This window comes from Condylura cristata, unplaced genomic scaffold (genome assembly GCF_000260355.1).
Source record: "Condylura cristata isolate star-nosed mole 26May11 unplaced genomic scaffold, ConCri1.0 scaffold00015, whole genome shotgun sequence".
NCBI classification, from domain to species: domain Eukaryota; kingdom Metazoa; phylum Chordata; class Mammalia; order Eulipotyphla; family Talpidae; genus Condylura; species Condylura cristata.
The window spans coordinates 3,605,708-3,628,815 of NW_004567116.1; the positions used below are offsets into that span (position 1 = coordinate 3,605,708).

The window sequence follows — 23,108 nt, forward strand, 5'->3', positions numbered from 1 at the left end:
TCACTGCCCTGGCCCCTTCCTTCACTGCCCTGGCCCCTTCCTTCACTGCCCTGGCCCCTTCCTTCACTGCCCTGACCCCTTCCTTCACTGCCCTGACCCCTTCCTTCTACCAGCCCCTGCAGCCTGTGGTTCACGTCTGGGACTCTGAGACATTGCTGAAGCTGCAGGAGATTGGGTTGGGGGCCTTCGAGCGGGGCGTGGGGGCCCTGGCCTTTTCCATTGCGGTGAGCAGACCCCCAAGACTTCTGTGTCTCTGGGCTCCTTTTTGCACTTCACTGGGAAGCCTGGGGAGTTGGGGTCTCCTGGAGCCCGGCTCAATCAGTTCTCCTGAGAAAGGGGACGTGTGTCCACTTCTCTTGCCCTCTCAGCCTGTGATGGTATCCCCTTGACTAATGGCCGCCTCGATCAGAGCCTCCAATGTGTCCCCATTCTCAGGACCAGGGTGCCTATCTTTGTGTGGTGGATGATTCCAATGAGCATATGCTGTCCGTGTGGGACTGTGGGCGCGGCGCGAAGCTGGCTGAGATCAAGGTGTGGCATCCAGGTGGCCTGGGTGGGCACTGAGTCTGGGGAGGCGGGAGTGGGGCAGGGCAGAGCACCTCAGACTCACCCCTATATTGTCTGGCTGCGACAGGCCTCCACGTCTTTCCGAGGCTGTGTATTGGGGGCTAAGGAAGAAAGTTCTGACCAAAAGGGGATGTGTGAAACCCTCTCAGACGGTCAGTCAGGAGAGACTGCTCCTGGGGACCAGGGCCTTGAAGGAGAGTTGTCCTGGGGCTTCTGGCCTTCTGCAGACCCGAGGCCATGTCCGAACTGAAGTGCCAGTTCAGGGCTCGGGCTGAATCTTGTCTCTTCCCTTCAGAGTACCAATGACTCGGTTCTGGCAGTTGGCTTCAGCCCTCGTGACAGCAGCTGCATTGTCACCAGCGGGAAATCCCACGTCCACTTCTGGAATTGGAGTGGTGGATCAGGGGTCCCTGGAAATGGGACCCTTACCCGGAAGCAGGGTGTCTTTGGGGTGAGGCGTGGGCAGGTGCAGGGTGGGAAGTAGGGCATGGTGAGGGAAGCCTTGGCCTGAGAGCTGAAGCTCCTGATGCTCCTCAACACCCCCCATCTTAGCCCTTCCCTTTGACCTTTGCCCTCTGCTTGCCTCTCCCCTAGAAATACAAGAAACCCAAGTTTATCCCTTGCTTTGTGTTCCTCCCTGATGGAGATATTCTCACGGGTGACTCAGAGGGGAACATTCTCACCTGGGGGAGGAGCCCCTCAGATTCCAGGACCCCAGGCAGGGGTGGGGCCAAAGGTATGTGGTTGGGGGGTGCATTGCGAAGTCTAGTTCCCTGGAGGGTCTGTGGGAACGGAGACCAGCATTCCTCTCGAGAGTTGGCTGTTCTCTGAGGGGGCTGGTCTAACAGGGTAGGTGGGGCTGGCAGCATGACAAAGGGGAAAGGCTGGGGCTGCCATCTGGGTTCAAATCTCCGTTTTGCCACTAGTCATCTGGCTTTTAGGAAGTGACCTCACTTCTTTGCACCTTGCCCAGTCTATAAAAGGCTGAGGGTCGGAGACAGCATTCGCAATGCAGCTGGGAGTTACAATCTTGCAGCGGCAGATAGGTCCAGGCTGTTCCCTTTTCCCACGTGCCTTCCCTCCATGAGCATGACCTACCCAAGCCTTTGCCGACAGAGACCTATGGGATTGTGGCGCAGGCCCATGCTCACGAAGGTTCCATCTTTGCGCTGTGTCTCCGGCGGGACGGGACCGTGCTCAGCGGTGGCGGGCGGGACCGCCGGCTGGTACAGTGGGGGCCCTCCCAGCAGGCGCCTGGCTTGGTGGCCCTCCAGGAGGCTGAGGTGAGGGTTGGGCTCCGGTGGTGGGAGGCAAAGAGGGAAGGGGAAGAGGAATGGCTCACGGGCCGACTTTCTGCCACATTCTGCAGATTCCGGACCACTTTGGGGCCGTGAGGGCCATTGCTGAGGGGCTGGGCTCAGAACTGCTGGTGGGAACCACGAAAAATGCGTTGCTGAGGGGAGATCTGGCTCAGGGCTTCTCCCCCGTGATTCAGGTTGGTCCCCTGCCGGCAGGGGCTGGGAGGAAGGGGGGGGGAGCACGGTTGGGGAGGGGCAAGGTGACAGCCAGCACTCCTGCAGGGCCACACGGACGAGCTCTGGGGGCTCTGTACTCATCCCTTCCGAAACTGCTTCCTCACCTGCGGCCATGACCGGCAGCTGTGCCTGTGGGACGGGGAGGGCCACGCGCTGGCCTGGAGCACCGACCTCAAGGTACAGCCCTATCCTGGATCCCCATGCCACCCCCCAGACTCCGGGCCACCACTCCTCCCACCACCTCCTTTCCCTCTGCTCCCCAACTTGTATTGGTGTGTGCTGGCTGGTGTTCCTTCTGCAAGGTGCTTCCGGGGCCTTCTGAGCACTGCCTAGCTCTCCCAGGTCCCCTCCCCGCAGCTCCCTTGATCCTGTAACTAATGGCGAGTCTCCCACCCAGCGGGCGGCTTCAGCTCTAGCTGTTCAGTATTTTCAGTGTCAGCCCTGTTGAGGCTGCAGTGACGCCTGTCCTGTCGCCCTCTGCTCCCCTCTCCTCTCTGGGAGGAGAGGGTGGCTTGGCCCTTACGAAGATGCCAGGTGTACGACTTGGATCCTTGCACTTTCTTGAATTCACTTTCCCCCTCCCAGGAGACTGGTCTCTGTGCCGACTTCCACCCCAGTGGGGCAGTTGTGGCTGTAGGACTGAACACCGGGAGGTGAGAGGGATCCAGCGCTCCTGGGAGGGGAACGCAGGAGGTACGAGAGTTGCTGCTAGAGGGGAAGGGGGGAGGAGCCCAGCTGCGGCTCTGTGCTCCCCGGTGCAGCCCCCTCCAGCTCAGCTAGCAGCTTGGCTGTGGTGACTCCCCCCTCCCCCCTCCCTGCCAGGCTTCTCAGGTTAGAGAAGCCGAGGAACTGGAGGGCCACTCTAGGAAGTGACAGGCTGGGTGACAACCTTGGTGGTCCTCAGCTTTTCTCTGCCCTCGGCCCTTCCCATTTCCCAGCCTAAGAACGCCCTGCACCTCTGTGTGCATCGCAGCCTCTCTGGGTATCTTCAAGGCTTTCCCACTCCCTGACTCGCCACCCTCACCCTGCCCAGGACCCGCCTCCTCACAGCTGCCTCTCCCCTGCCTCCCCTTCCAGGTGGCTGGTTTTGGATACAGAGACCAGAGAGATTGTGTCGGACACCACCGATGGGAACGAGCAGCTCTCGGTGGTCCGGTACAGCCCAGGTGGGAGCCCTCCCAAGCCTGGACCCAGACCGCCCTGGCTCTGCCCCCTCTGAGTGACTGTTTTTGCAGATGGGTTGTACCTGGCCATTGGTTCCCATGACAACATGATCTACATCTATAGCGTCTCTAATGATGGGGCCAAGTCCAGTCGCTTTGGCCGCTGCGTGGTGAGGAAGCTGGGGAGCAGGGAGGGGCTGGACATGCAAGGAAACGCCTCCGAGGTGGCTGATGTGTTAAGGTGGTGGGGATGGGAAGTAGGGGTGTATTTTTAGTTTCTTGACCCACTTGCTCCTAGGGTCACTCTAGCTTCATCACTCACCTTGACTGGTCTAAGGATGGGAACTTCATCATGTCCAATTCTGGGGACTATGAGATCCTTTACTGTGAGTGGGGAGGGAGTGTGGGCAGAGGGTGCATGTGGTGGATTTTACTTGTGTGTAGGACTCCTGGTTGGGAGGGGATGAAGGCAAATAGGTGGGCAGCTCCACTCCAGGCTGTCGGCTAGGGTGATGGAGGTGGTGGCTGAATGCAGCTGGAATTACAGAGGAGAAATTCTGTGATTTGGGGGGAAAAACCCCACCCAGTTTTATACCATGTCTTACTCTCACAAGGCCACGAACAGGTTGAAAAATGCACTCAGGAAAGATTTGCTTGGCAAAGTTTCTCAGGGCAGGCAGGCATGGAGGGACTGATTGATCTAGGGAGGAGGGAAGGTGGACAGCTAGGTGGTTCTGACCTGGGCTCTGATCACTTCTAGTGCTACCACCTCAGGTCAGTTTCCCCAGCTTGGCCTTGGGGTATCTTCCTGACTGAGGGGCAAGTGAGCTAGGTGGCCCCTTCTTCTCCCAGGGGATGTGACTGGAGGCTGCAAACTGCTGAGGAATCGCTATGACAGCCGAGATAGGGAGTGGGCGACGTACACCTGTGTGCTGGGCTTCCACGTCTATGGTCAGTCGGGGTGCACAACGCTGGGAAGGGGGAAAGGAGGGGGGAGGGGGACGAAGGGCTGGGGGTGGGGGGAGCCCGCCTGAGGCCAAGAATGCTGGGCGTGCATTGAGTGGTGGGCGGCCAGCAGCTGGCAGCTCCAGTCCGAGAGACTCACCCCGCTGGCCTCGGGACCAAGAAGGGTTGCCTGGAACGCAGCGGGTGGGTGGCTGCGGTGGCCTGAGGGCAAGAAACTGGCGCTGGGCCCGCGGCCGCGGGGAGGAAGCTGGGCTGAGCCGGGCCACTGTGCTAGGCGTGTGGCCGGATGGCTCCGATGGCACCGACATCAACTCCCTATGCCGCTCCCACAACGAGCGCGTGGTCGCCGTGGCGGACGACTTCTGCAAAGTGCACCTCTTCCAGTACCCGTGCGCACGTGCCAAGGTGAGGCCTCGGGGCCCGGGGGCCGGCCCGCGGGCTCTGAGACCGCCAGGACTCGACTTTTCTCTCGCCTAGGCGCCGAGCCTCGTGTATGGTGGCCACGGCAGCCACGTGACGAGTGTCCGGTTCACGCACGACGATTCGCACCTCATCTCGCTGGGCGGCAAGGACGCCAGCATCTTCCAGTGGCGAGTGCTGAGCGCCGGGGGCGCGGGGCCGGTGCCTACCACGCCCTCTCGAACCCCCTCCCTTTCCCCTGCTTCCTCTCTCGACGTCTGACCTAGAGCCGATGGGACATGCTGGCCCTCCTGGGTGTCTGCGGTGCGCCCCGAAATCCCCTAGGACGGGGGGCCAACCCTTTCCTGGACTTTGAGACATTCCTGAACGCGCATTCCCCCGAAGGGGTCGACCGTCACTCCTGCACACACTGTATAGACCTGCTGGCTGAGCTGGGCAGCACCAGCCTGAGCTTCGACTCCCGCTGCCAGTTGAGGGGCAATAAACCAAAACCAGAGTCGTCTATCAGTCCTTTTGTGGGGGGTTGGCCGGACGCCTCCCGAGCCCTGTGGGGGGTGGGGATCAAGGAAAAGTGGAGTGCGGAAAGGGTAAGGGCGCTTAGCCCATCCATGCAAATTATACGCAAAGCTGCTCGCAAATAACCCCGCGGAGCGCAAAGGCGCGCGAGTCTTTCCGGGCCGCCGCTGAGCTGCGGAACCCGGGCGAGGAAAGAGTTAAACTCAGCTCGTCTCCCGCCCTCGGAGGAGGGGCCGAGCTGCAACGGAAATAACCGAGAGCCGGGTCGCGGTTGGCCGGAGGTTGCCGAACTTCTTCCGGAAGTAGCCGATGTGTGGGGTCTCCCAGAGCCGAGCGCCGGGCCTTGTTCTCCGGATCGGCCGAAGGTGTTCCGGAAGGAGGCGAACCCCAAGGCGGGCAGGGCAAGCCTTCCCGGCGGCCGGCAGAACCCCAACGTCTGGTGGGACTCGGCGGCCGCGGGAGGAGCGGGAGCTTGGCTCCCAGCCGGCGGGAGCCGAGCGCGTTCCGGAAGAAGCCGAGCGGACCGGCGCCGGCCTCGGCGTCCTGAGTGCGGGGCGGTAGCGGCGGCGGCGACCGCGCGGGCCGGGATGAGCCGCGACGGCTGAGGCGGCGGAGGTGCCGGCTGCGCGGGCCCGACCGAGACTTTCGCGAAGCGCCAGTCCCGCGCTTGGGGCTTCGCCTCCAACCGAGCCCTGCCCCGCGAGCCTCCCGGACCCCTTTGTGCGGCCGGAGGCGGCGGCGGGAACGGCCATGGCGGCCAACATGTACCGGGTGGGGGGTGAGTACGGGGCCCAGGGCGGCGGGCCCGGGGCGGGGGAGTGGGGGCCGGGACGGAGAGGCTCGGCACCGGCCGTGCGGGGAGCCGCGTCCGGGGCGGCGTGGTCCCGAGCGCGGACCGGAACCGGAACCGGGAGCCTGGGGACCGCGGGTGCGGGGACAGCGACGCCGCCGGGAGCCGAGACTCTCGGGGAGGCGGCGGGGAGCCCCGGCGGCACTCAGGGCTGCGTCCGGGGCCTCCAGGCAGGGAGTGGGGCTGGGGAGCAGGTTCGGAAGGAGCGGCAGGGCGGGCGCGGGGCGCCAAGGACCTGGACCGGGGCGAGCGCTTTGCCACCTGCGGGGGAGTCGCGGGAGAGGTTTCCTGTCCCCTGGCGTTCTGGTGCGTCTCGGTTTGCAAAAGTGGGGGGCCCTGCGGGAGAGTGAAAATTGCTCCTAGACTGGGGTACAACTCGATCGCAGACTTGTGAGACTGCACGGGAAGCCCCTGCATCTTGTCTCTTCCTTAAGGCTCACTTTTGAGTGAAGAATCTGATCATACTATTAGGGGGTCCAGGGTGGGGAATTCTCCTTTATTGTGTGTTAGTCTCTCTACTTACACATTCCAGCGTCCTCACCACCTGGCTCTCTAACTCCTTTAGTCGGTTCAGGCCTAATTTCTCTCTTATCCCGTGCTCTGGTTCTCCCATCTCCACCTCTGATCTTCCCGGTTGTCCCCCACCCCCTCCTACAGACTACGTCTATTTTGAGAACTCCTCCAGCAATCCTTACCTGGTTAGACGGATTGAGGAGCTCAACAAGGTGAGTGGAGCAGAGCCCCTCCGCCCCAGTGGTTTTTTTTTTTTTTTTACTGAGTTCTCTAACTTCACTTGGGAGGGGAAAAGAGAGAGGACACTACCCTAAGTACCCATTCATATTCATTCATTCATTCATTCATTCAGTGAATGCAGGAAAGGCTATTGAAAGCTCAGTGGAAACTTTACAATCTACTTAGGTTTCTTAGAAACTTATTCTTTGTTGTTAGGGCTTGCATTCATTTCCATTTTAAAATGACCAGTTTTCACTACCTCTTTTTTCCTCAGACTGCAAATGGAAATGTGGAGGCAAAGGTTGTCTGTCTTTTCCGGCGAAGGGACATTTCCAGTAGCCTCAACAGCCTGGCTGATAGTAATGCCAGTGAGTGTTTTTGTAACCCCTTCATTTTCCCCTCCCCCTGATCTGAGGCCTGGGCATGTTCCTGTTTCCCCTGCTGGCATGCCCAGGGCAGGGGTGTGCGCTCGGGGGTGGGAAATGCATGGTCTGTGGAGGGAGGCATGTTTTTACATGTTGGGGTTGGGAGCAGAGAGATGATGATAAGGAGAGCCAGAGTGTGGCTTCTGTGTGTGTAGGAGATGGGAGCATTTAGAGGATGAAGAAGAGCGTTAGAGAAGCAGGACTCTTGGAGGACGATTTTGGATACATTGGGACAATGAGTGGTGACTGCGAAAGTCGAGGTGAAGCGGAAGAGACTGCTTAGAAGCCTGCGTAACAGGGAAGCAGGCTTATTTTGTGATCATGAGGTGGTGAGAGTACACTGAAGGGAGAAGACAGGGAGCTAGAAAAGTTTCTTGCACCTTTTCCTTTCTCACAGATCTTTTCCCTTGACTTCATCTTACTTCTTCCTGTTTCCTTTTTGCTTTGACTTCTCTTTGTTTCATCATTTTTTAAAAACACCTCTCTTAGCTGTCTTAGTTTCTTTTTCCATTTCCTGTGTTGTTTTCTTTCCCTTTCTTGTCTTTCCCAAGTTATTTTCCTTATTTCATACCGCTTTAGGCATGAAGGGGTTAAGGAGGAGCTGGGCCTACCAAGTTCCCTGGCCCACTGGGGTTTCCATCCCCATCTGGCAGGGGCTGACCTTGGCCTTGTCCAATCAGAAGGGGTGTGGGGGGTGTGGTCCCCTTTGCCTTAGCACAGGGTTTCCGGAGCACATAGGCGAAGGGCGGAGTTTGCTGCACCCCCTCCCCCCCAGGTTGGGAACAATGCACCAATGAGCCTGGGCCTGTGGCTCCTCTGCCTCCGCCCTCTTGGGTTGGCGTCCTGCCAGGTTAACCCTTTCCACCAAGGTTTCTGGACAAGTTGTAGCTCCTTAGAGAACAAGGTGTTGGCACTGGCTTGAGAAGTAACTGTCCTTAAAAGCCCCACAAACAAAAGATGATTAGCCAAGTAGAAAGCAAGGGATAGTTAGGGTTGCCTGTGATGTTTAAGTCTCCTGAAACCTGACGAGAGTAACTGGTAAACAAAGCCTGTGAAATATTTTTTCATCTTCCTGGGTTTCTGGACCCGGGGCTGGTTTAGCAAGAGACAGGTGATATTCTGGCTGGCCCTGGTTTGGGCAGTATGTATGCTTTGTGAGTGGTGTTTGAGCATTGCACCTGGGTGTGGGATATATTTCTATGGTATTCTTTGTACTTCCAGCAGCTCTATGCTAAGAGTATTAGTGATAGAGACTTGGGAGTTTCTATGATGGGGGTAGGGCTAAAAGAGAAGACAGATGTCTGGGGAATGTGAGAAAAACAGCTGAGATAGAAAATGTTTTCCCCAGTGGCTTCTTTCTGGATTCGTTTTTTACTTAGTTTCTTCTTCCTTCATCTCCCAGGGGAGTTTGAGGAGGAATCAAAGCAGCCAGGGGTGTCAGAGCAGCAGCGACATCAGCTGAAGCACCGGGAGCTTTTTCTTTCTCGGCAGTTTGAATCATTACCTGCCACCCACATACGGTAAGGACCGATCGGGCCACGGAGGCCCCTGTGCCCTGACTGAGAGGCTGTAGAAGGTGGGCTGTGTGTTGGATATACTGTGAAGAGGGAGTGAGGAGTTCATTAGAACTTTCTGACCTCTCTTGTAGGGGGAAATGCAGCGTAACCCTCTTAAATGAGACAGATATCTTGAGCCAGTACCTGGAAAAGGAGGTGAGAAAGAGGCCTTGGGGGAAGGGAGGGGTGGGAGGAGTGGGTATAGCCGCAAACAGTAAGAGGGAAGTGGGGCTGTGCCCAGGTACACCCCCTTGCACGTGACAACTCTGCCTTGCTTACCTGCTCTCTTCCTGTCTCCAGGACTGCTTTTTTTACTCACTGGTATTTGACCCTGTGCAGAAGACACTTCTAGCTGATCAGGGGGAGATCAGAGTTGGCTGCAAATACCAAGCGGAGATCCCAGAGCGCCTGGCAGAGGGTGAGTGACTGCTGGGTGAGCCGGCATCCTGCTCGTGGTGGTGAGCACCGCTGGGGTCGTGCAGCCTGCAGTCTGCACAGCTTCATGCCGTGACCCTAACAGCCTTAGAGGTACAGGTGGACGCAGTTGGGAAGAGGCCTCTGAGAGTGGAGGCAGCTGGTAGAATACAGCAGCAGCTTGTGGATGAGGAAAGTGCTTATGTGGGTGGAAAGACACCCAGATTCTCCTTACTCACTGCCTGATATGGCCATTGCCCTGTTCCTCAGGGGAATCTGATAATCGGAACCAACAGAAGATGGAGATGAAGGTCTGGGACCCAGACAACCCTCTCACTGACCGGCAGATTGATCAGTTTCTCGTGGTGGCCCGGTGAGGGTGGGTGGATGGGGAAGATGGGCTGGGGGAGATGTGGACGTGGTTCTGTGTCTCACAGTTAGAGACGAACTTTATCTTTTTTTGGCATGGATTGTTCCTTTTTTCTCATCTGACTTTGGTCCTAGCCCACTAGCCCTCTTGACTTCTCAATCTCTCTCTTAGAGCTGTGGGGACCTTTGCCAGAGCCCTGGATTGCAGCAGCTCCATTCGGCAGCCAAGCCTGCACATGAGTGCGGCCGCCGCCTCCCGAGATATAACCCTGGTGAGCAGAAGTTGGATACTTGGGCAGGTTCGACCTGCAGAGGGACCTGCAGAGTCTGGGGACAGGAGAGGAAGGGATCTGCCAGAGAATGGGAGTATTTAAGATTAGCAGAGGTGTGGTATCAAGGGTTTTGGGTCATCAGCATTGTCTCCCACTTCCCTGTAGTTTCATGCCATGGACACTTTGCAAAGGAATGGCTATGATCTGGCGAAGGCCATGTCGACCCTGGTGCCTCAGGGGGGTCCTGTGCTGTGTCGAGATGAGATGGAAGAATGGTCCGCCTCCGAGGCCATGCTGTTTGAGGAGGCCCTGGAAAAGTACGGGAAGGATTTCAATGATATTCGCCAGGACTTTGTAAGTGAATGGTGCTGGGAGGAGAGATGGAAGACTTGACGGGTGAGGAGTAGGTGCCAGATGTCATCTTGCCCTTCTCTTCCCTCCTCAGCTACCCTGGAAGTCACTGGCCAGCATAGTCCAATTCTATTACATGTGGAAAACCACAGACCGCTATATTCAGCAGGTATGGAATGGGCTGGGGAGGCGGGCTGGAGGCCTGCCGCTCACCTCTGCCTGGGAAGCGTGACACCTTCCATGCTAAGAGCCTCTGATCCTTCTTTCTTTTTTCCTTCTACAGAAAAGATTGAAAGCTGCTGAAGCAGACAGCAAACTGAAACAAGTCTATATCCCGACCTAGTAAGTGTGCTGGGCAGGCGAAACCGGCAGGTTTTCCTCTTCTTCCCCAGCCTGTGCTTGCCCTAGTAACTGGGGGTGAATAACTGGTAGGGTCAAGCTATTATGGAGACATGGTAGAAATGGATGCTTTTCCTTGACTAGTTCCTGGTTTCTCCCCCCTTGCTTACCCTTGTTAGCACTAAGCCAAATCCTAACCAGATCATCTCTGTGGGCTCAAAACCCGGCATGAATGGGGCTGGATTCCAGAAGGGCCTGACTTGTGAGAGTTGCCACAGTAAGTTCTGGGGGTTGGGGAGGCAACAGGGACATCTGCTCCAACTCGGGGTGGGTGGGAGATCTGCTCCAGCCCGAAAACCTGAGAGGCTCCCCTGACTTCCCTTTTCTCTGTGCTTCTATAGCCACACAGTCTGCCCAGTGGTATGCCTGGGGCCCACCCAACATGCAGTGCCGTCTCTGTGCTTCTTGTTGGATCTACTGGAAGAAGTACGGGGGACTGAAGACCCCAACTCAACTTGAGGGGGCTGCTCGGGGCACCACAGTAAGGACTGATGTGGGACAGACAGAAGAGAGCAGTTAGCATATTGAATGTGAGCTTTAGGCAAACACCAGGATACCCAACTCCTTACATGGTTTGAGATGTGTGGGTGGGGCATGTGTGGGGGAGGGGGGAGGGGCTTGATAGTAGCTGTGGAGCCAGAGAGATTGTGCTAGCAGGAAAGATCAGGTAGGAATAAATGCTCTGCAGAGACTGGAAGAAAGGATGGCTCAGCGCCCATCTGTGTCCTCTTTTTCCTTTGTCTTCCAGGAGCCGCATTCAAGGGGTCATTTGTCTAGACCCGAAGCCCAAAGTCTCTCCCCCTACACGACCAGCGCCAATCGGGCCAAGCTGCTGGCGAAGAACAGGCAAACATTCCTGCTGCAGACCACAAAGCTGACCCGTCTAGCCAGACGCATGTGCAGGGACCTGTTACAGCCAAGGAGGGCTGCCCGACGCCCCTACGCCCCTATCAACGCCAACGCCATTAAGGCAGAGTGTAAGGGCAGGTGGCGGGCTCGGGGCTGCTTTGCCAGAGACCAGTGTTTCACTGGGTGTTTAGTGAGTGCAGGGAGAACAGACTGCAGACTTGTTAGGAGCATAGACCTGGCTCCAGGCTCTGGAAGAGGCCTGAATAGTGAAGGCTCCTCAAAATCTTTGATCTCTCCTCTCCAGGCTCTATCCGACTTCCTAAGGCTGCCAAGACTCCACTGAAGATTCACCCTCTGGTGCGGCTGCCCCTGGCGACTATCGTCAAAGATCTGGGTATGTGACAGGGAACCAGACCCTGAGTACAGTGTGGGTTAGAGGATGGAGAACCAGCCAGGTGGTGTCACACCCTCCTCTTCCCTTGCGTCTCCCTTTCCCATTGAGTCCTAAGGAGTTTATTCTGACAAACTGCTTTTGAAGGTTAATGTGTTTTCATAAGCTACCAGATCACATGTTGATAAGGTCACACTTGTGTGTGATCTTTGAAATACCGACAATTACTTGTCAGATCCTTCCCCATTACTATTTTTTCTTTTTTAAAGTTCAAACTTTAAAACATTTTTTTAATTTACTTATGCATACAAGAGCTGGGGTATAGGCCAGAGGTGCTGGGTGGAGGTGGGAGGGGTAGTGGTGCTGAGAAGATTCACCAGAGACAGAGTCAGGTACAGAGCAGGTTGATTGACTGAAATGCACTGCTGAGGGGAGCAGCAGGTGGGACAGGAGAGGTCTGCTGCGCCATGTGGGTCAGCTGCCTGGTTGGGGATCAAACTCGTGTGGCAGTGGCTGGCGGTGATAGCTTCATAGTGCTGAGACTTAATTCCTGTACCACCAGGGAGGCCCTACCTTCCCCATCACTATTTTGGGGGTGCCCAAGGAAACTGCACAGAGAGGAGAAATAATGAAAGCTTGCTAAAAAATTTTTTTTTACTCCTGGCAGTCGCCCAGGCACCTCTGAAACCAAAAACACCTCGGGGTACCAAGACACCGATCAACAGGAACCAGCTGACCCAGAACCGGGGACTGGGGGGCATTATGGTGAAACGGGCCTATGAGACTGTGAGTTGACAGACTAGAGTGGACCACGCTGACTTGGGTGGACATTATTTCTCATAGGAGTCTTTCCGAGAGACCCTCTCTCATTGCACTGTCCTATCCTTTTCCAGATGACAGGGGCAGGGGTCCCCTTCTCTGCCAATGGAAGGCCTCTGGCCTCAGGGATTCGCTCAAGTTCTCAACCAGCAGCCAAGCGTCAGAAGCTAAACCCGGCTGATGCTCCCAATCCTGTGGTCTTTGTGGCCACAAAAGATACCAGGTAGGGGGCTCACTATGGAGAGGCTAGGAAGTGGGCAACCCAGGTTGGTGGGTATGGGAAATAGTTCCAGGAAGACTGTGGGGACAGGGTAAGGATGCCAGAAAAGAATGTGCTGGAATGGAATGGAAGGCTTCACCTGTAGGTTCTTAGCCTGCTTCTCTTCTCTTCCTGGCCAGGGCCCTGAGGAAGGCTCTGACCCATCTGGAAATGCGCAGAGCTGCCCGCCGGCCCAACTTGCCCCTAAAGGTGAAGCCTCCGCTGATTGCTGTGCGGCCCACAGTTCCGCTGCCTGCACCCGCACATCCTGCCAGCACCAGTGAACCCATTGTTCTGGAGGATTGAGCATCTGTGGGGAAGGGAGGTGGGCTGAAAGCTGGAGGTGGGCGCCCAGGGCGTGCTGCCTCCCTTCCCTCCAGTATCAGGGAGTGAGCAGTGAGGGGAGAGGGAGCGCCTGTGCCCTTGGAGGGGCTGGCGCCCTCTGGTGTTACTACTTCTGAGGCTTGTCCCCTTCCTCTGCTTCTCCAAGCCTAGGGATGGAGGGCCTACTGCAGGAATTTGGCCCATTGTGGGAACCTAGCCTGTTTTGGGGGATAGGACCCACAGTTATATTCTTGGACAGTTTTGGGGGGAGGGTTTTTTAATTTTTTAAAAATTTTGCCTCCCTTTGTCAAAGGGGATGGGGAGGGGAAGAGTAAACATATCAGGTTGTGGCACCTGGTTGGGGGAGGGGGCGTGCATAATTGAAAATGCCATGTCTTTTTTTTTTTTTTTTTTTTCCTAATTGGGGGTTTCTCTTCCTGTCCGGTGTCCGGACTTTCCTATTTGGAGTTTGAGGCCCATAGCTGGCATCAACCCCAGCCCATGCTCGCTCTTTCCTTCCCTCCCCTCACCCCTCTGCCTTTTGTACGCCAATTCTCAGAAATAAAGATCTTTTGTCCGTTTTTTTAACCTCGGATTCTGTAATTGGTTCTTATAGTAACAAATAAAAAGCTGTTTTCTTCAGCTCCTCCTGGCTCAGCTGTTCTCTGCCCTGGGTGTGTGTGGGAGGGGTGTGCGTGTGTCTTCAATTAGGAAAATACAGGGCAATAAAGAAGGTAGAGATGGGGCTTGTGCTGGGAACAGCTTTGTGAGTTTCGCAGTGGGGACAGGTGTACTGTTCCAGGAAGCTCGAGCTTTCTTGCAGGACTCAGACTGCTCCCTAGCTCCCTGTGTGGCTGGAGCCCAAGCGCCATTTGGCTCAGAGACATCCAAGGTGGTTGGGATGAGCTGGTTTTCTGGGTTAGGGGTGACTTCATACGGAGGGATGGAGGTGCTCTTTCCACTTTGCCGCCTAGCCAGTACACTCCGCGCGGCTCTGCTGTGGAAGGGAAGCCCAGCTCACCCAGACTGCCACCGGCTGCTTGTGGCTCCGTGGAATGCGGCCAGTGCCTGGTGGGAGGTGGTCGCAGTATACCTACTTTGGGAGGGGACCAAGGGCAGAAGGAGAGTAAGTTTTGAGGGGGTTCAAAGTACAGAGTGGGCTTCGTGGAGGTTGCTACCCTCCGCCTTCGTTCGCCAGGTAAACATGGGGTGGACGCCGCGGCGCGGTTCTCCCACTGCCCCTTGGAAAGGAGCACAGCGCGCAGCCACCACGCGGCTAGGAAAGCGCAGCTGTCAAGCAACCTGCGCCTAGACGCCGGCCTTTGTGGTTGCTGTTATAAATATTCACGATTCTTTGAGCCAATCAGTGCCTGAACAGCACACAGCCCACCAATCGGCTCCCCGCATGCAGATGAGCTTCGCAGACCGGAGGTTTTTCCTAAAGTCGGTAGAGAATTAGCAGTGGCTGGAACCGGAACCCGAGCGGGAGGAGCTCGGTTTCCGGGGGAGTGTGCCTGCGCGATTGGCCTACGCGATGTCACTTCCTGTTGAACGGGAGGATGTTCTGAAGGCGTTAGGGTTTGGAGTGAGTTCCGGTGGCAGCACGATTCCTCGCGTGTTGTCGGACCGGAGAGTCGCGATGGCGGCGGTGGATTCGGATGTCGAATCGCTCCCGCGTGGGGGTTTTCGCTGCTGCCTTTGTCACGTTACTACAGCCAACCGTAAGCGGTGGCTAGCGAGGGGGTGGTTGTGGGCTGTCTTTTGGATCAAGCGAGAAAGTTAGGTCCTAGTTCTGGTCGTGGCGGTGGGCAGCGTCACTCACCTCCTTTTTCACTCTACGAGTCCGAAGGGATTAGGGAGCAGGAAAAAGGCCCACCACCTCACACCCTCCTTCCTGGTATCTGCTTAACCGTTGTGCGTGCTCATTTCTGTGCTGGTATTCTACTGGGCTCTGGGGTGAGAGGAGGCACCCCAGAGATGAAGGGACTCACCGTGTAGTGATGGGGACCACTTCAGTGTGCGCCGCAGAAATGTTTGGACAGCCGTAGGATCACAGAGAAGGAGTAGGGACCGCGCAGCAGGGACAGAGACGGGTAAAGTAGCAGCACATACATGACTGGAAGGTGGGTGTGGAAGGTAGGTCCCTGCATGACCGTCCAGAGCTGCTTTGAAGTTCCGAATTCCACTTTTGAAGTCTGAAATTACCTCCCCTAAAAGGGGGTCCCCGCCTGTCTTTTTCTTTGTGAATGGCCCTATCACTGTCTGTCCAGTAGGGCAAACCAGAACCAGAGTCTTCCCTGGTCCTACATGTACATTGGTAAAATCAATCAGCCAGTTCAAAGTATCATTTTAAAAAAGGCAATAGCTACCTTTTTTCACATTTATCATGCACCAGACTCTCAACAAAGTGCTGTGTATGAATAACATGTGGTAGCTATTTTATGTGACATGTAGTTAATTTTATATGACACTGATGCACAGAGGTTAACTAACTTGCCCAAGGTCACACACAACTTGTCAGAGCTGAGCTTTTAGCTTGCACTTGCAATCTTTACCCCATACTCAGAGCCGATTCAAGGGCAATGATCTGGGTCCTGATTTAGTTAGTTCTGCATATGACTTGGAGAAGTCACCTATTAATTTCTTTGCAATTTGCAGGTGTCGCTCTACTTAACACTTATTAGGTGGCTTAAGAAATAGCTGCTGTGGTTGCCAGTCCCGGAACCACTTAGACACAATGCACTATAGTGACGGACGGGAGGAAGGTGAAAGGGGCTGGGCTTAGTTTAGTCACAGGTCACATTTTCTGTGGCTTTGGAAGGGTCAGTGGGGTTTAGGGGTGCTGGGGTCAGGTACACTGAAGATTGATTTGGTTATTTTTGTTTCATGTTTGTCTTTGCAGGACCCAGCCTAGATGCCCATTTGGGAGGCCGGAAGCACCGGCACTTGGTAGAACTAAGAGCTGCCCGTAAGGCCCAGGGACTTCGAAGTGTGTTTGTCAGTGGCTTTCCTCGCAATGTGGATTCTACTCAGCTCTCTGAATACTTCCAGGCATTTGGTCCTGTGGCCAGTGTTGTCATGGACAAGGACAAGGTAGCATGATGACTGATTTGGTGTGTGGGGGGCGTATATAAAGAGGTAGATGTGTGTAAGAAACTAGCAGCTTGGGACCCTCGTTGGTGGTACATGGGTTAAAATCTCAGCACTATCAAGCTATCACTGCCAGCCAGTGTGGCAAGAGTTCAGTCTGGACCAGGAGGCTGACACACATGTTGCAGCAGACCTCTCCTGTCTCCCCGCTGCTCCCCTCAGCAGTGTGCTTCAGTAGCTCTGCCTGTCCTCACCACTCTGTCTCTGGTGAATCCTCTTATCCCCTGCATCACTGGCCTATACCCCAGCTCTTGTATACATAAGTAAAAATAAATCTTTGGAAAAAAGAAACCAGCAGCTTGGATCAGATGGTTCCTACTATGACTCATTCTCGGTGGACACCGCAGTACTTGGACTGGTCCAGTCTGCGAGCCTCTCACCTGTCATGTCCTCCCCTCCTTCTCCTCCTCCAGTAGATTTTAGCAACTCACCAGGTTTAGTTATTGGGGAGCTTGTTTATCATTTATTCAGCTGACCTTTTATTCTACTTGCCAAGTATTAACTAACTTTGTACTATGCATGCTTAGAGCTGAATTCTGGGAAGTGAACTGGATAGACCTAGCCCCTGTTCACACAGAGCTTAGTCTTGCTGAGAAAACAGACATTTTTGTCTACTGCCAGATTGTGTTTGGGTTCTTAGTGCCGCTCTTGTTGTCTTCCAGGGCGTGTTTGCCATCGTGGAGATGGGGGACGTGGGTGCCCGAGAAGCTGTCCTGTCTCAGCCCCAGCACAGCCTCGGCGGGCAGCGCCTGCGAGTCCGGCCACGGGAGCAGAAAGAGTTCCAGAGCCCAGCATCCAAATCCCCCAAAGGTGCTGCTCCTGACAGTCACCAGCTGCTCAAAACTCTCGCGGAGTCGCCAGATGTGGGGGCGCAAATGGTTAAGCTTGTGGAGCTCAGGGAATTGTCTGAAGCTGAGCGGCAGCTCCGGAGTCTGGTGGTGGCCCTGATGCAGGAGGTGTTCACAGAGTTCTTCCCTGGTGAGCCGCCGGCCACTGCGTCTGAGCCCTCCCTGTGCCTGCTCCTTCGTGCCTGCACCCCGGTCCTCTCTCAGCTAGATGTGGTCACTTCATGGCTCGCCCGAGTCTGTACCCCATTCTGTTCTCCCACCCTCATGTTCTGCAATGTCTCCTGACTTTCATTCTCTACTCGGCACCCAGGCTGTGTGGTCCATCCTTTTGGCTCGTCTGTAAACAGCTTTGACGTTCACGGCTGTGATCTTGACCTCTTCTTGGATCTGGGTGACTTGGAAGAGCCCCAGGTGAGTGGCCAGTGGTGGAGGGGTTGGATTCATGTGACTCCAGGCCAGCCATTCCCTGCCTGCCTTAGTTCCTCCTCAGGGCAGTCCTGTGGGGACAATGGGACCCATGGGTTGTCATAATGGGAGAAAGTTGAATGTAGATGGGTGTTGGAAAGGATGAAGATTAACTTGAATAGGAGAGATGGCAATTTGAAGTAGGTAATGATGTAATGGACAATGTCTTGTTTTGGAAAACATCTGTTAGAGAGCGCGTGAAAGGTCATTTGGAGATTGTGTTTCGGCTTACCTGTATTTTCTAACAGCTAATACTTGTGGAATAGCAAAGGGTTATTATTATTGTTTTAAAGATTTATTTTTGTTTTTGCATACAAGAGCTGGGGTGCAGGCCAGAGGTGTGTGTGTGAGAAGATTCACCAGAGACAGAGTGGGGAGCATTAACAATGGATCTACTGAAATACACTGCTGGGGGGAGCAGTGGGGAGACAGGAGAGGTCTGCTGCACTATGTGGATCACTTTCCTGGCCAGGGATTGAACTTCACAGTGCTGCGATTAACTCCTTGCACCCCATTGTTATTTTTAAAGGACTTTTGAGAGCAATTTTAGTTTCATAGCAAATTTGAGTAGATAGTACAAGCTTCCCGATACCTTCTTTTCTACAAAAATGGTCATTTTAAAATAACCTTTTCTCATTCTTTCTCTTCTCTACACTCTCAGTTTTATGAGTAATATGAGCGCAGGTTGTCTCCATCTTGTCCCTCTGCCCCTGACTATTCCAGACTTGATTACCTAAGACCAGGCGCACTCCCGGGGCAGAGCTGTCGGGCAGGTGCAAGTGTGCAGTTGGACAGGCCTTTGCCATTCCAGCTGTGTCAGCCCCCCCCAGCAGTGGGTGGTTGTGCTGCCCCCCTGTGCCTGCCCCCCTTCCCCCAGCAGTTCCTGGCCTGCCTTTATCTTTCATGGTGATGACGTTTTTTATAGAAGACAATTTTTTTATGACATTAAAAGGTTCTTTTTAATTTTAAAAGTACTGTGAGGATTACATGAGTTAAAATATGTATCAGGGCTTTAGAATAGGGCCTGGCACGTGACACGCAGTAGATGGTAGATACGTCTTGGAGGTGGGGTGCTCCCCGGGTAGCAGACAGGAGAGGAGTTCACTCAGCTCATGTCCATCTGCAGCCAGACCCAAAGACTCCAAAGTCTCCATCCTTGGACTCAGCGCTTGCTTCCCCACTGGATCCTCAAGCCCTGGGCTGCACCCCAACTTCCCCTCCAGACTCGCACCCTCCAGCGTCTCCTCAAGACTCAGAAGCCCTGGACTTTGAGATCCCTTCCTCCTCCCTGGCACCCCAGACTCCAGACTCTGCTTTGGCCTCTGAGACCCTGGCCTCACCCCAGTCCCTGCCTCCAGCCTCACCACTGCAGGAAGACCTGGGGGAGAAGGAGCTGGGCAAGGCCCTGGGAGCAGCAGAGGCGCTGAAGGGGGAGAGGACAGAAGGGGAAACCATGCTGGAACTGGTGGGCTCCATTCTGCGGGGCTGCGTCCCTGGAGTGTACCGGGTCCAAACTGTGCCCTCTGCCCGGCGCCCTGTAGTCAAGTTCTGCCATCGGCCTTCAGGGCTCCACGGGGACATCTCCCTCAGTAACCGGTACCTTTGTGTGGGGGGCACGGGGTGGGGGTGGCTGGGGAAGGCCAGCCGAGCCTTCTGGGGTGGGTGAGGGGGGAGCCTGGTTTGGGAGGCTCCGGGCCCAGCCACTTCCACTTTCTGCCCCTCATCTCCCGTGTGTTTCTTGGACTATTTTTCAGGGATTTAGAAGAGTTCGGCGGTTGAGTAAGTTTGGGAAATGTGCAGTTAAGTGCACAGAGGCTTTTACCTTCTCTGTCCCCGCCTCCCATTTTCTCTCTCCTCTCTCCCGCTCCATCTCCCCCTCCATTTCTCTGCACATCCAAGGCCCAGAGCAGTCTTATCACATGTTCTGTGAGCCTAGCTTTAGAACATGTTTGATGTTCTTTTGTGCACTCTCACAGGACCAGTGTGTCTGTAAACATTTCGGGAAACCCTCTTGTGGGTTTCTCCCAGCTGGGTCTGGCTTCTGAAACCCGGGCCCCTGTTTCTTTTGTCACAGCCTGGCTCTGCACAACTCCCGCTTCCTGAGTCTCTGCTGTGAGCTGGACGCACGCGTTAGGCCCCTCGTCTATACTCTTCGCTGCTGGGCCCAGGGTCGAGGGCTGTCAGGTGAGGGAAAACCAGGACAGAGTGGGGTTGAGGGGGTGTCTGGGCAAAGCAGGGACTTGGAGAGTGGAGGGAGTTGAGAAGATTGCCAAGCAGAGGTGGAAGCGCCTCTCCTAACTGGAATTACCCCTCACCAGGCAGCGGCCCCCTTCTCAGTAACTACGCCCTGACCTTGCTCGCGATCTATTTCCTTCAGACCAGGGACCCGCCTGTGTTGCCCACTGTGTCCCAGCTCACCCAGAAAGCAGGTATCGCAGCCCACCTGCACTTTCTCCACCCCTCCTCCCCTCTCCCTGCTCCCATGTTGACCCTGACCTTTTCTGCTGGCTGTTGCAGGTGAGGGAGAACAGGTGGAGGTGGATGGCTGGGACTGCAGCTTCCCCAGAGATGCCTCGAGACTGGAGCCCAGCACCAATAAGGAGCCCCTGAGTGAGTATGGGAAGGCTGCGCAGAGCACGCACCATGGGTGCTCATCGCTGGAGTGGCTCCACCTGCCACGGTGACTGCATGCTGGGAGTGGTTCTGGGATCATGGATGTCATTATTGCCGTTTTACTGTGAGGAAGCCATGCCTTTCGCCGTGCCCTGAGGGGGCTCGCCCAAGTTACAGTCTAGCAAGTCTAGCAAGGGGAGGAGCGGCATCTGGAAAACACATGGCCACAGGGGAGAGGTGCGCTTTTCTGAGGCAACTGGGAAGGGACAAAGTCCCGCCCAGGGGATGGTTCGTGCAGGGCCTGTGTTCCTTCTGGCCTGGAAGTAACCCCTTTTTCCTGCTTTCCTCATCTTGCTTTCCTCATCTTCCAGGTTCCCTGCTAGCCCAGTTCTTCGCCTGTGTGTCTTGCTGGGACCTTCGGGGCTCGCTCCTGTCCCTGCGGGAGGGTCAGGCGTTCCCGGTGGCAGGGGCCCTGCCGTCAGATCTCTGGGAGGGCCTCCGTCTTGGTCCCATGAATCTCCAGGACCCTTTTGACCTGAGTCACAACGTGGCAGCCAATGTGACCAGCCGGGTGGCTGGGCGGCTACAGAACTGCTGCCGAGCGGCAGCCAGTTACTGCCGAAGCCTCCAGTTCCAGCAGCGCTCCTCCCGGGGGCGTGACTGGGGATTGCTCCCCCTTCTGCAGCCCAGCTCCCCGAGCTTCCTGCTGTCTGCAACCCCCATCCCCTTACCCTCTGCTCCTTTCACCCAGCTCACGGGTGTCCTGGTCCAGGTGTTACGGGAAGCATTGGGGTGCCAGATAGAACAGGGAACCAAGAGACTGCGGTCAGAGGGAGGTGGAAGTGGGGAGTCTGGCCAGGGAGGGACAAGCAAAAGATTGAAATTGGATGGACAGAAAAAGAGCCAGAAGGAGGAGCCACAGGATTGCGTGGTGAATCGCAGCGAAGATGGAGTGGAAGAAATGGTGGTAGAGGTTGGAGAGATGGTGCAGGACTGGGCCATGCAGAGCCCTGGGCAGCCCGGGGAGCTTCCCCTGACCCCTGGGAATCACCTCGTCGCTGGAGAAGAGGGGCGGTCAGACTGTGCAACCCTGGCAGAACCGGGGTCCAGGGGACCCCAGTCAGTACAAGAAGGGCCGCAGGGGGAGCCGGGGAGGGGGGGATTGCTTTCCTCAGTGAGCTGGCGCTGTGCCTTATGGCATCGGGTATGGCAGGGTCGGCGGCGCGCACGGAGGCGCTTGCAGCAGCAAACCAAGGAAGAAGGTGGAGGCTGCCCTGGCACCAAAGCAGAGTGGCTGGCCACTGAGGCTCGGGTGACCCAGGAGCTAAGAGGACTGAGCAGTGCTGAGCAGGGGCCACAGGCCCAGCCACTCCTGACCTTTGTGGCCTCGGCCTCCCAGGCTGACCACACATTCACCATGACCCCCCTCCAGGACTCCCAAGGCCTGTTCCCTGATTTCTATCACTTCTTGCAGATTTTCCTTCCTCAGGCACTTCGAAATCTCCTTAGGGACCCTGAAGGGCAATAAAGCTGCTAACTTAATAAACACTAGTCTCCTCTGGTTTCCACTGGGTGATAATCCTTCCCCTCAGCCATCCCCCCTCCCCAGATTTTAATGCAGCCCTCTCAGAGGTGCCTGTTCTGGTCACCTTAAGAATTAAGTATCAGTCTGTACAAAACTGGGGTACAGGCCAGAGGCGCAGGTGCGGTGAGAGGATTCACCAGAAACAAAGTGGGGAGCAGAACAGGCCGATTTACTGAAATCGACTGCTGAGTGGAACAGTGGGCGGGTCAGGAGAGGTCAGCCGCACCATATGGTCACTCACCTCTGGGGCGGGGATCGAGCTTATGCAGCAGTGGCTTTAGCTTCTTAGTGCTGTGCTTTAAGCAGCTGCACCACCAGGGAGGGCCCCGGTTTTAGTATTTTTAAAAAGATTTATTTATGCACATAAAAACTGGGTTGCAAGCCGGAGTGGGGGGTGGGTGTGGGTGAGAGAATTCACCAGAGACAGTGTGGAGCAGAACAGGCAGATCTACTAAAACAACACCGATGAGGGGCGCAGCAGGGAGACAGGAGAGGTTTGCTGTGCCCTGTGGGTCAGTCAGCTCCCAGCCTAGGATCACAGTGGCTGCCATCTAGCTTGATAGCGCTAGAAGCTTTAACCTTTTGCCACCAGAGGCCCTCATCCCATTTTTATTTGGGGAAAAGGGTTTCAGGCCTGATCACAGTTATAGGGCAACCTAACAGGATTTGTTTTATCGGTAAGCCCCTCCCAAGTGACGGGGGTGGGGGTGGGGGGTGGGGATAGGGATGGGGTGGGTGTGTGCTCCCTGGCCCCTGCTCCCCTCCTCGCGGGTCAGAGGTCTAGGGCCCCTCTAGAAATAACAGCGTCTTATCGCGGCAGGGTGTTCCAACTTTGTTGGAAAGTCAGAAAACCTGACTTTCCCGGAGGCGTTTTCAGACTTGGGCTGCCATCCATTCCCGGTCTCTAGAATAAACCAGCGCGGGAACCCAAGGCACTCGGCGGGCCGCCCCTCCCGCGCTCTGAGAACCACACCAGCTGATGCTGGGATCTGACAGGGCTCCCACCCAATCACTTGTGGCTGGGTCTCACTGGAACCGCGACTCAGAAGGGGAGGCCTCTGCCAGGCCAGCCACGTAGGTGCCAGGGGGCGGCCTTCCAGCCGGTTCTCACAGTTTTCCCACCCTCCGCACCTCCACCGCCTCTTCGGGCCTCGGATTGGCCATCCCTAGACGCGGCCCGGCCAAGGGTCCACTGCGCAAGCGCGAGCCTTCCCCGCGCCCGCCCGCAGGCCCCACCCCCTTTTTCCATCTCGGGCGGAGTACTGAACTG

At 56.0% G+C, this 23,108-nt stretch overlaps 3 protein-coding genes across 7 annotated transcripts in view; all 3 read left to right on the forward strand.

Annotated features, from left to right (window-relative positions):
• EML3 (echinoderm microtubule associated protein like 3) overlaps positions 1 to 5,151 on the forward strand; it is a 9,212-nt gene extending 4,061 nt beyond the window's left edge. For 3 of the 5 annotated variants that reach the window (XM_004682719.2, XM_004682718.2, XM_012725614.1), the window contains 14 exons: positions 114 to 224; positions 436 to 531; positions 863 to 1,018; positions 1,162 to 1,303; positions 1,684 to 1,850; positions 1,937 to 2,062; positions 2,148 to 2,279; positions 2,688 to 2,755; positions 3,180 to 3,268; positions 3,338 to 3,435; positions 3,564 to 3,651; positions 4,118 to 4,216; positions 4,506 to 4,636; positions 4,709 to 5,151. In XM_004682719.2, the coding sequence (XP_004682776.1) occupies positions 114 to 224; positions 436 to 531; positions 863 to 1,018; positions 1,162 to 1,303; positions 1,684 to 1,850; positions 1,937 to 2,062; positions 2,148 to 2,279; positions 2,688 to 2,755; positions 3,180 to 3,268; positions 3,338 to 3,435; positions 3,564 to 3,651; positions 4,118 to 4,216; positions 4,506 to 4,636; positions 4,709 to 4,912 (1,707 nt within the window). In that variant the 3' untranslated portion in view covers positions 4,913 to 5,151. The remainder of the gene's footprint in view (positions 1 to 113; positions 225 to 435; positions 532 to 862; positions 1,019 to 1,161; positions 1,304 to 1,683; positions 1,851 to 1,936; positions 2,063 to 2,147; positions 2,280 to 2,687; positions 2,756 to 3,179; positions 3,269 to 3,337; positions 3,436 to 3,563; positions 3,652 to 4,117; positions 4,217 to 4,505; positions 4,637 to 4,708) is intronic. The other 2 variants (XM_012725615.1, XM_012725616.1) reach the window with 2 other exon arrangements.
• A 348-nt stretch (positions 5,152 to 5,499) lies between these two features.
• Positions 5,500 to 13,823, forward strand: MTA2 (metastasis associated 1 family, member 2). Its single transcript, XM_004682720.2, has 18 exons — positions 5,500 to 5,945; positions 6,675 to 6,742; positions 7,024 to 7,117; positions 8,577 to 8,694; positions 8,823 to 8,886; positions 9,031 to 9,148; positions 9,415 to 9,517; positions 9,686 to 9,785; positions 9,951 to 10,139; positions 10,231 to 10,305; positions 10,420 to 10,478; positions 10,655 to 10,752; positions 10,877 to 11,016; positions 11,284 to 11,512; positions 11,689 to 11,778; positions 12,443 to 12,561; positions 12,669 to 12,817; positions 12,994 to 13,823. Exons 1-18 carry the CDS (start codon positions 5,918 to 5,920, stop codon positions 13,157 to 13,159), a joined length of 2,007 nt encoding a protein of 668 aa, XP_004682777.1. The 5' UTR covers positions 5,500 to 5,917; the 3' UTR covers positions 13,160 to 13,823.
• Positions 13,824 to 14,772: 949 nt separating this feature from the next.
• TUT1 (terminal uridylyl transferase 1, U6 snRNA-specific) lies at positions 14,773 to 21,795 on the forward strand. Its single transcript, XM_004683379.2, has 9 exons — positions 14,773 to 14,898; positions 16,080 to 16,270; positions 16,990 to 17,305; positions 17,486 to 17,586; positions 18,767 to 19,236; positions 19,715 to 19,824; positions 19,959 to 20,069; positions 20,158 to 20,250; positions 20,625 to 21,795. Exons 1-9 carry the CDS (start codon positions 14,817 to 14,819, stop codon positions 21,779 to 21,781), a joined length of 2,631 nt encoding a protein of 876 aa, XP_004683436.1. The 5' UTR covers positions 14,773 to 14,816; the 3' UTR covers positions 21,782 to 21,795.
• The last annotated feature ends 1,313 nt before the right edge of the window (positions 21,796 to 23,108 follow it).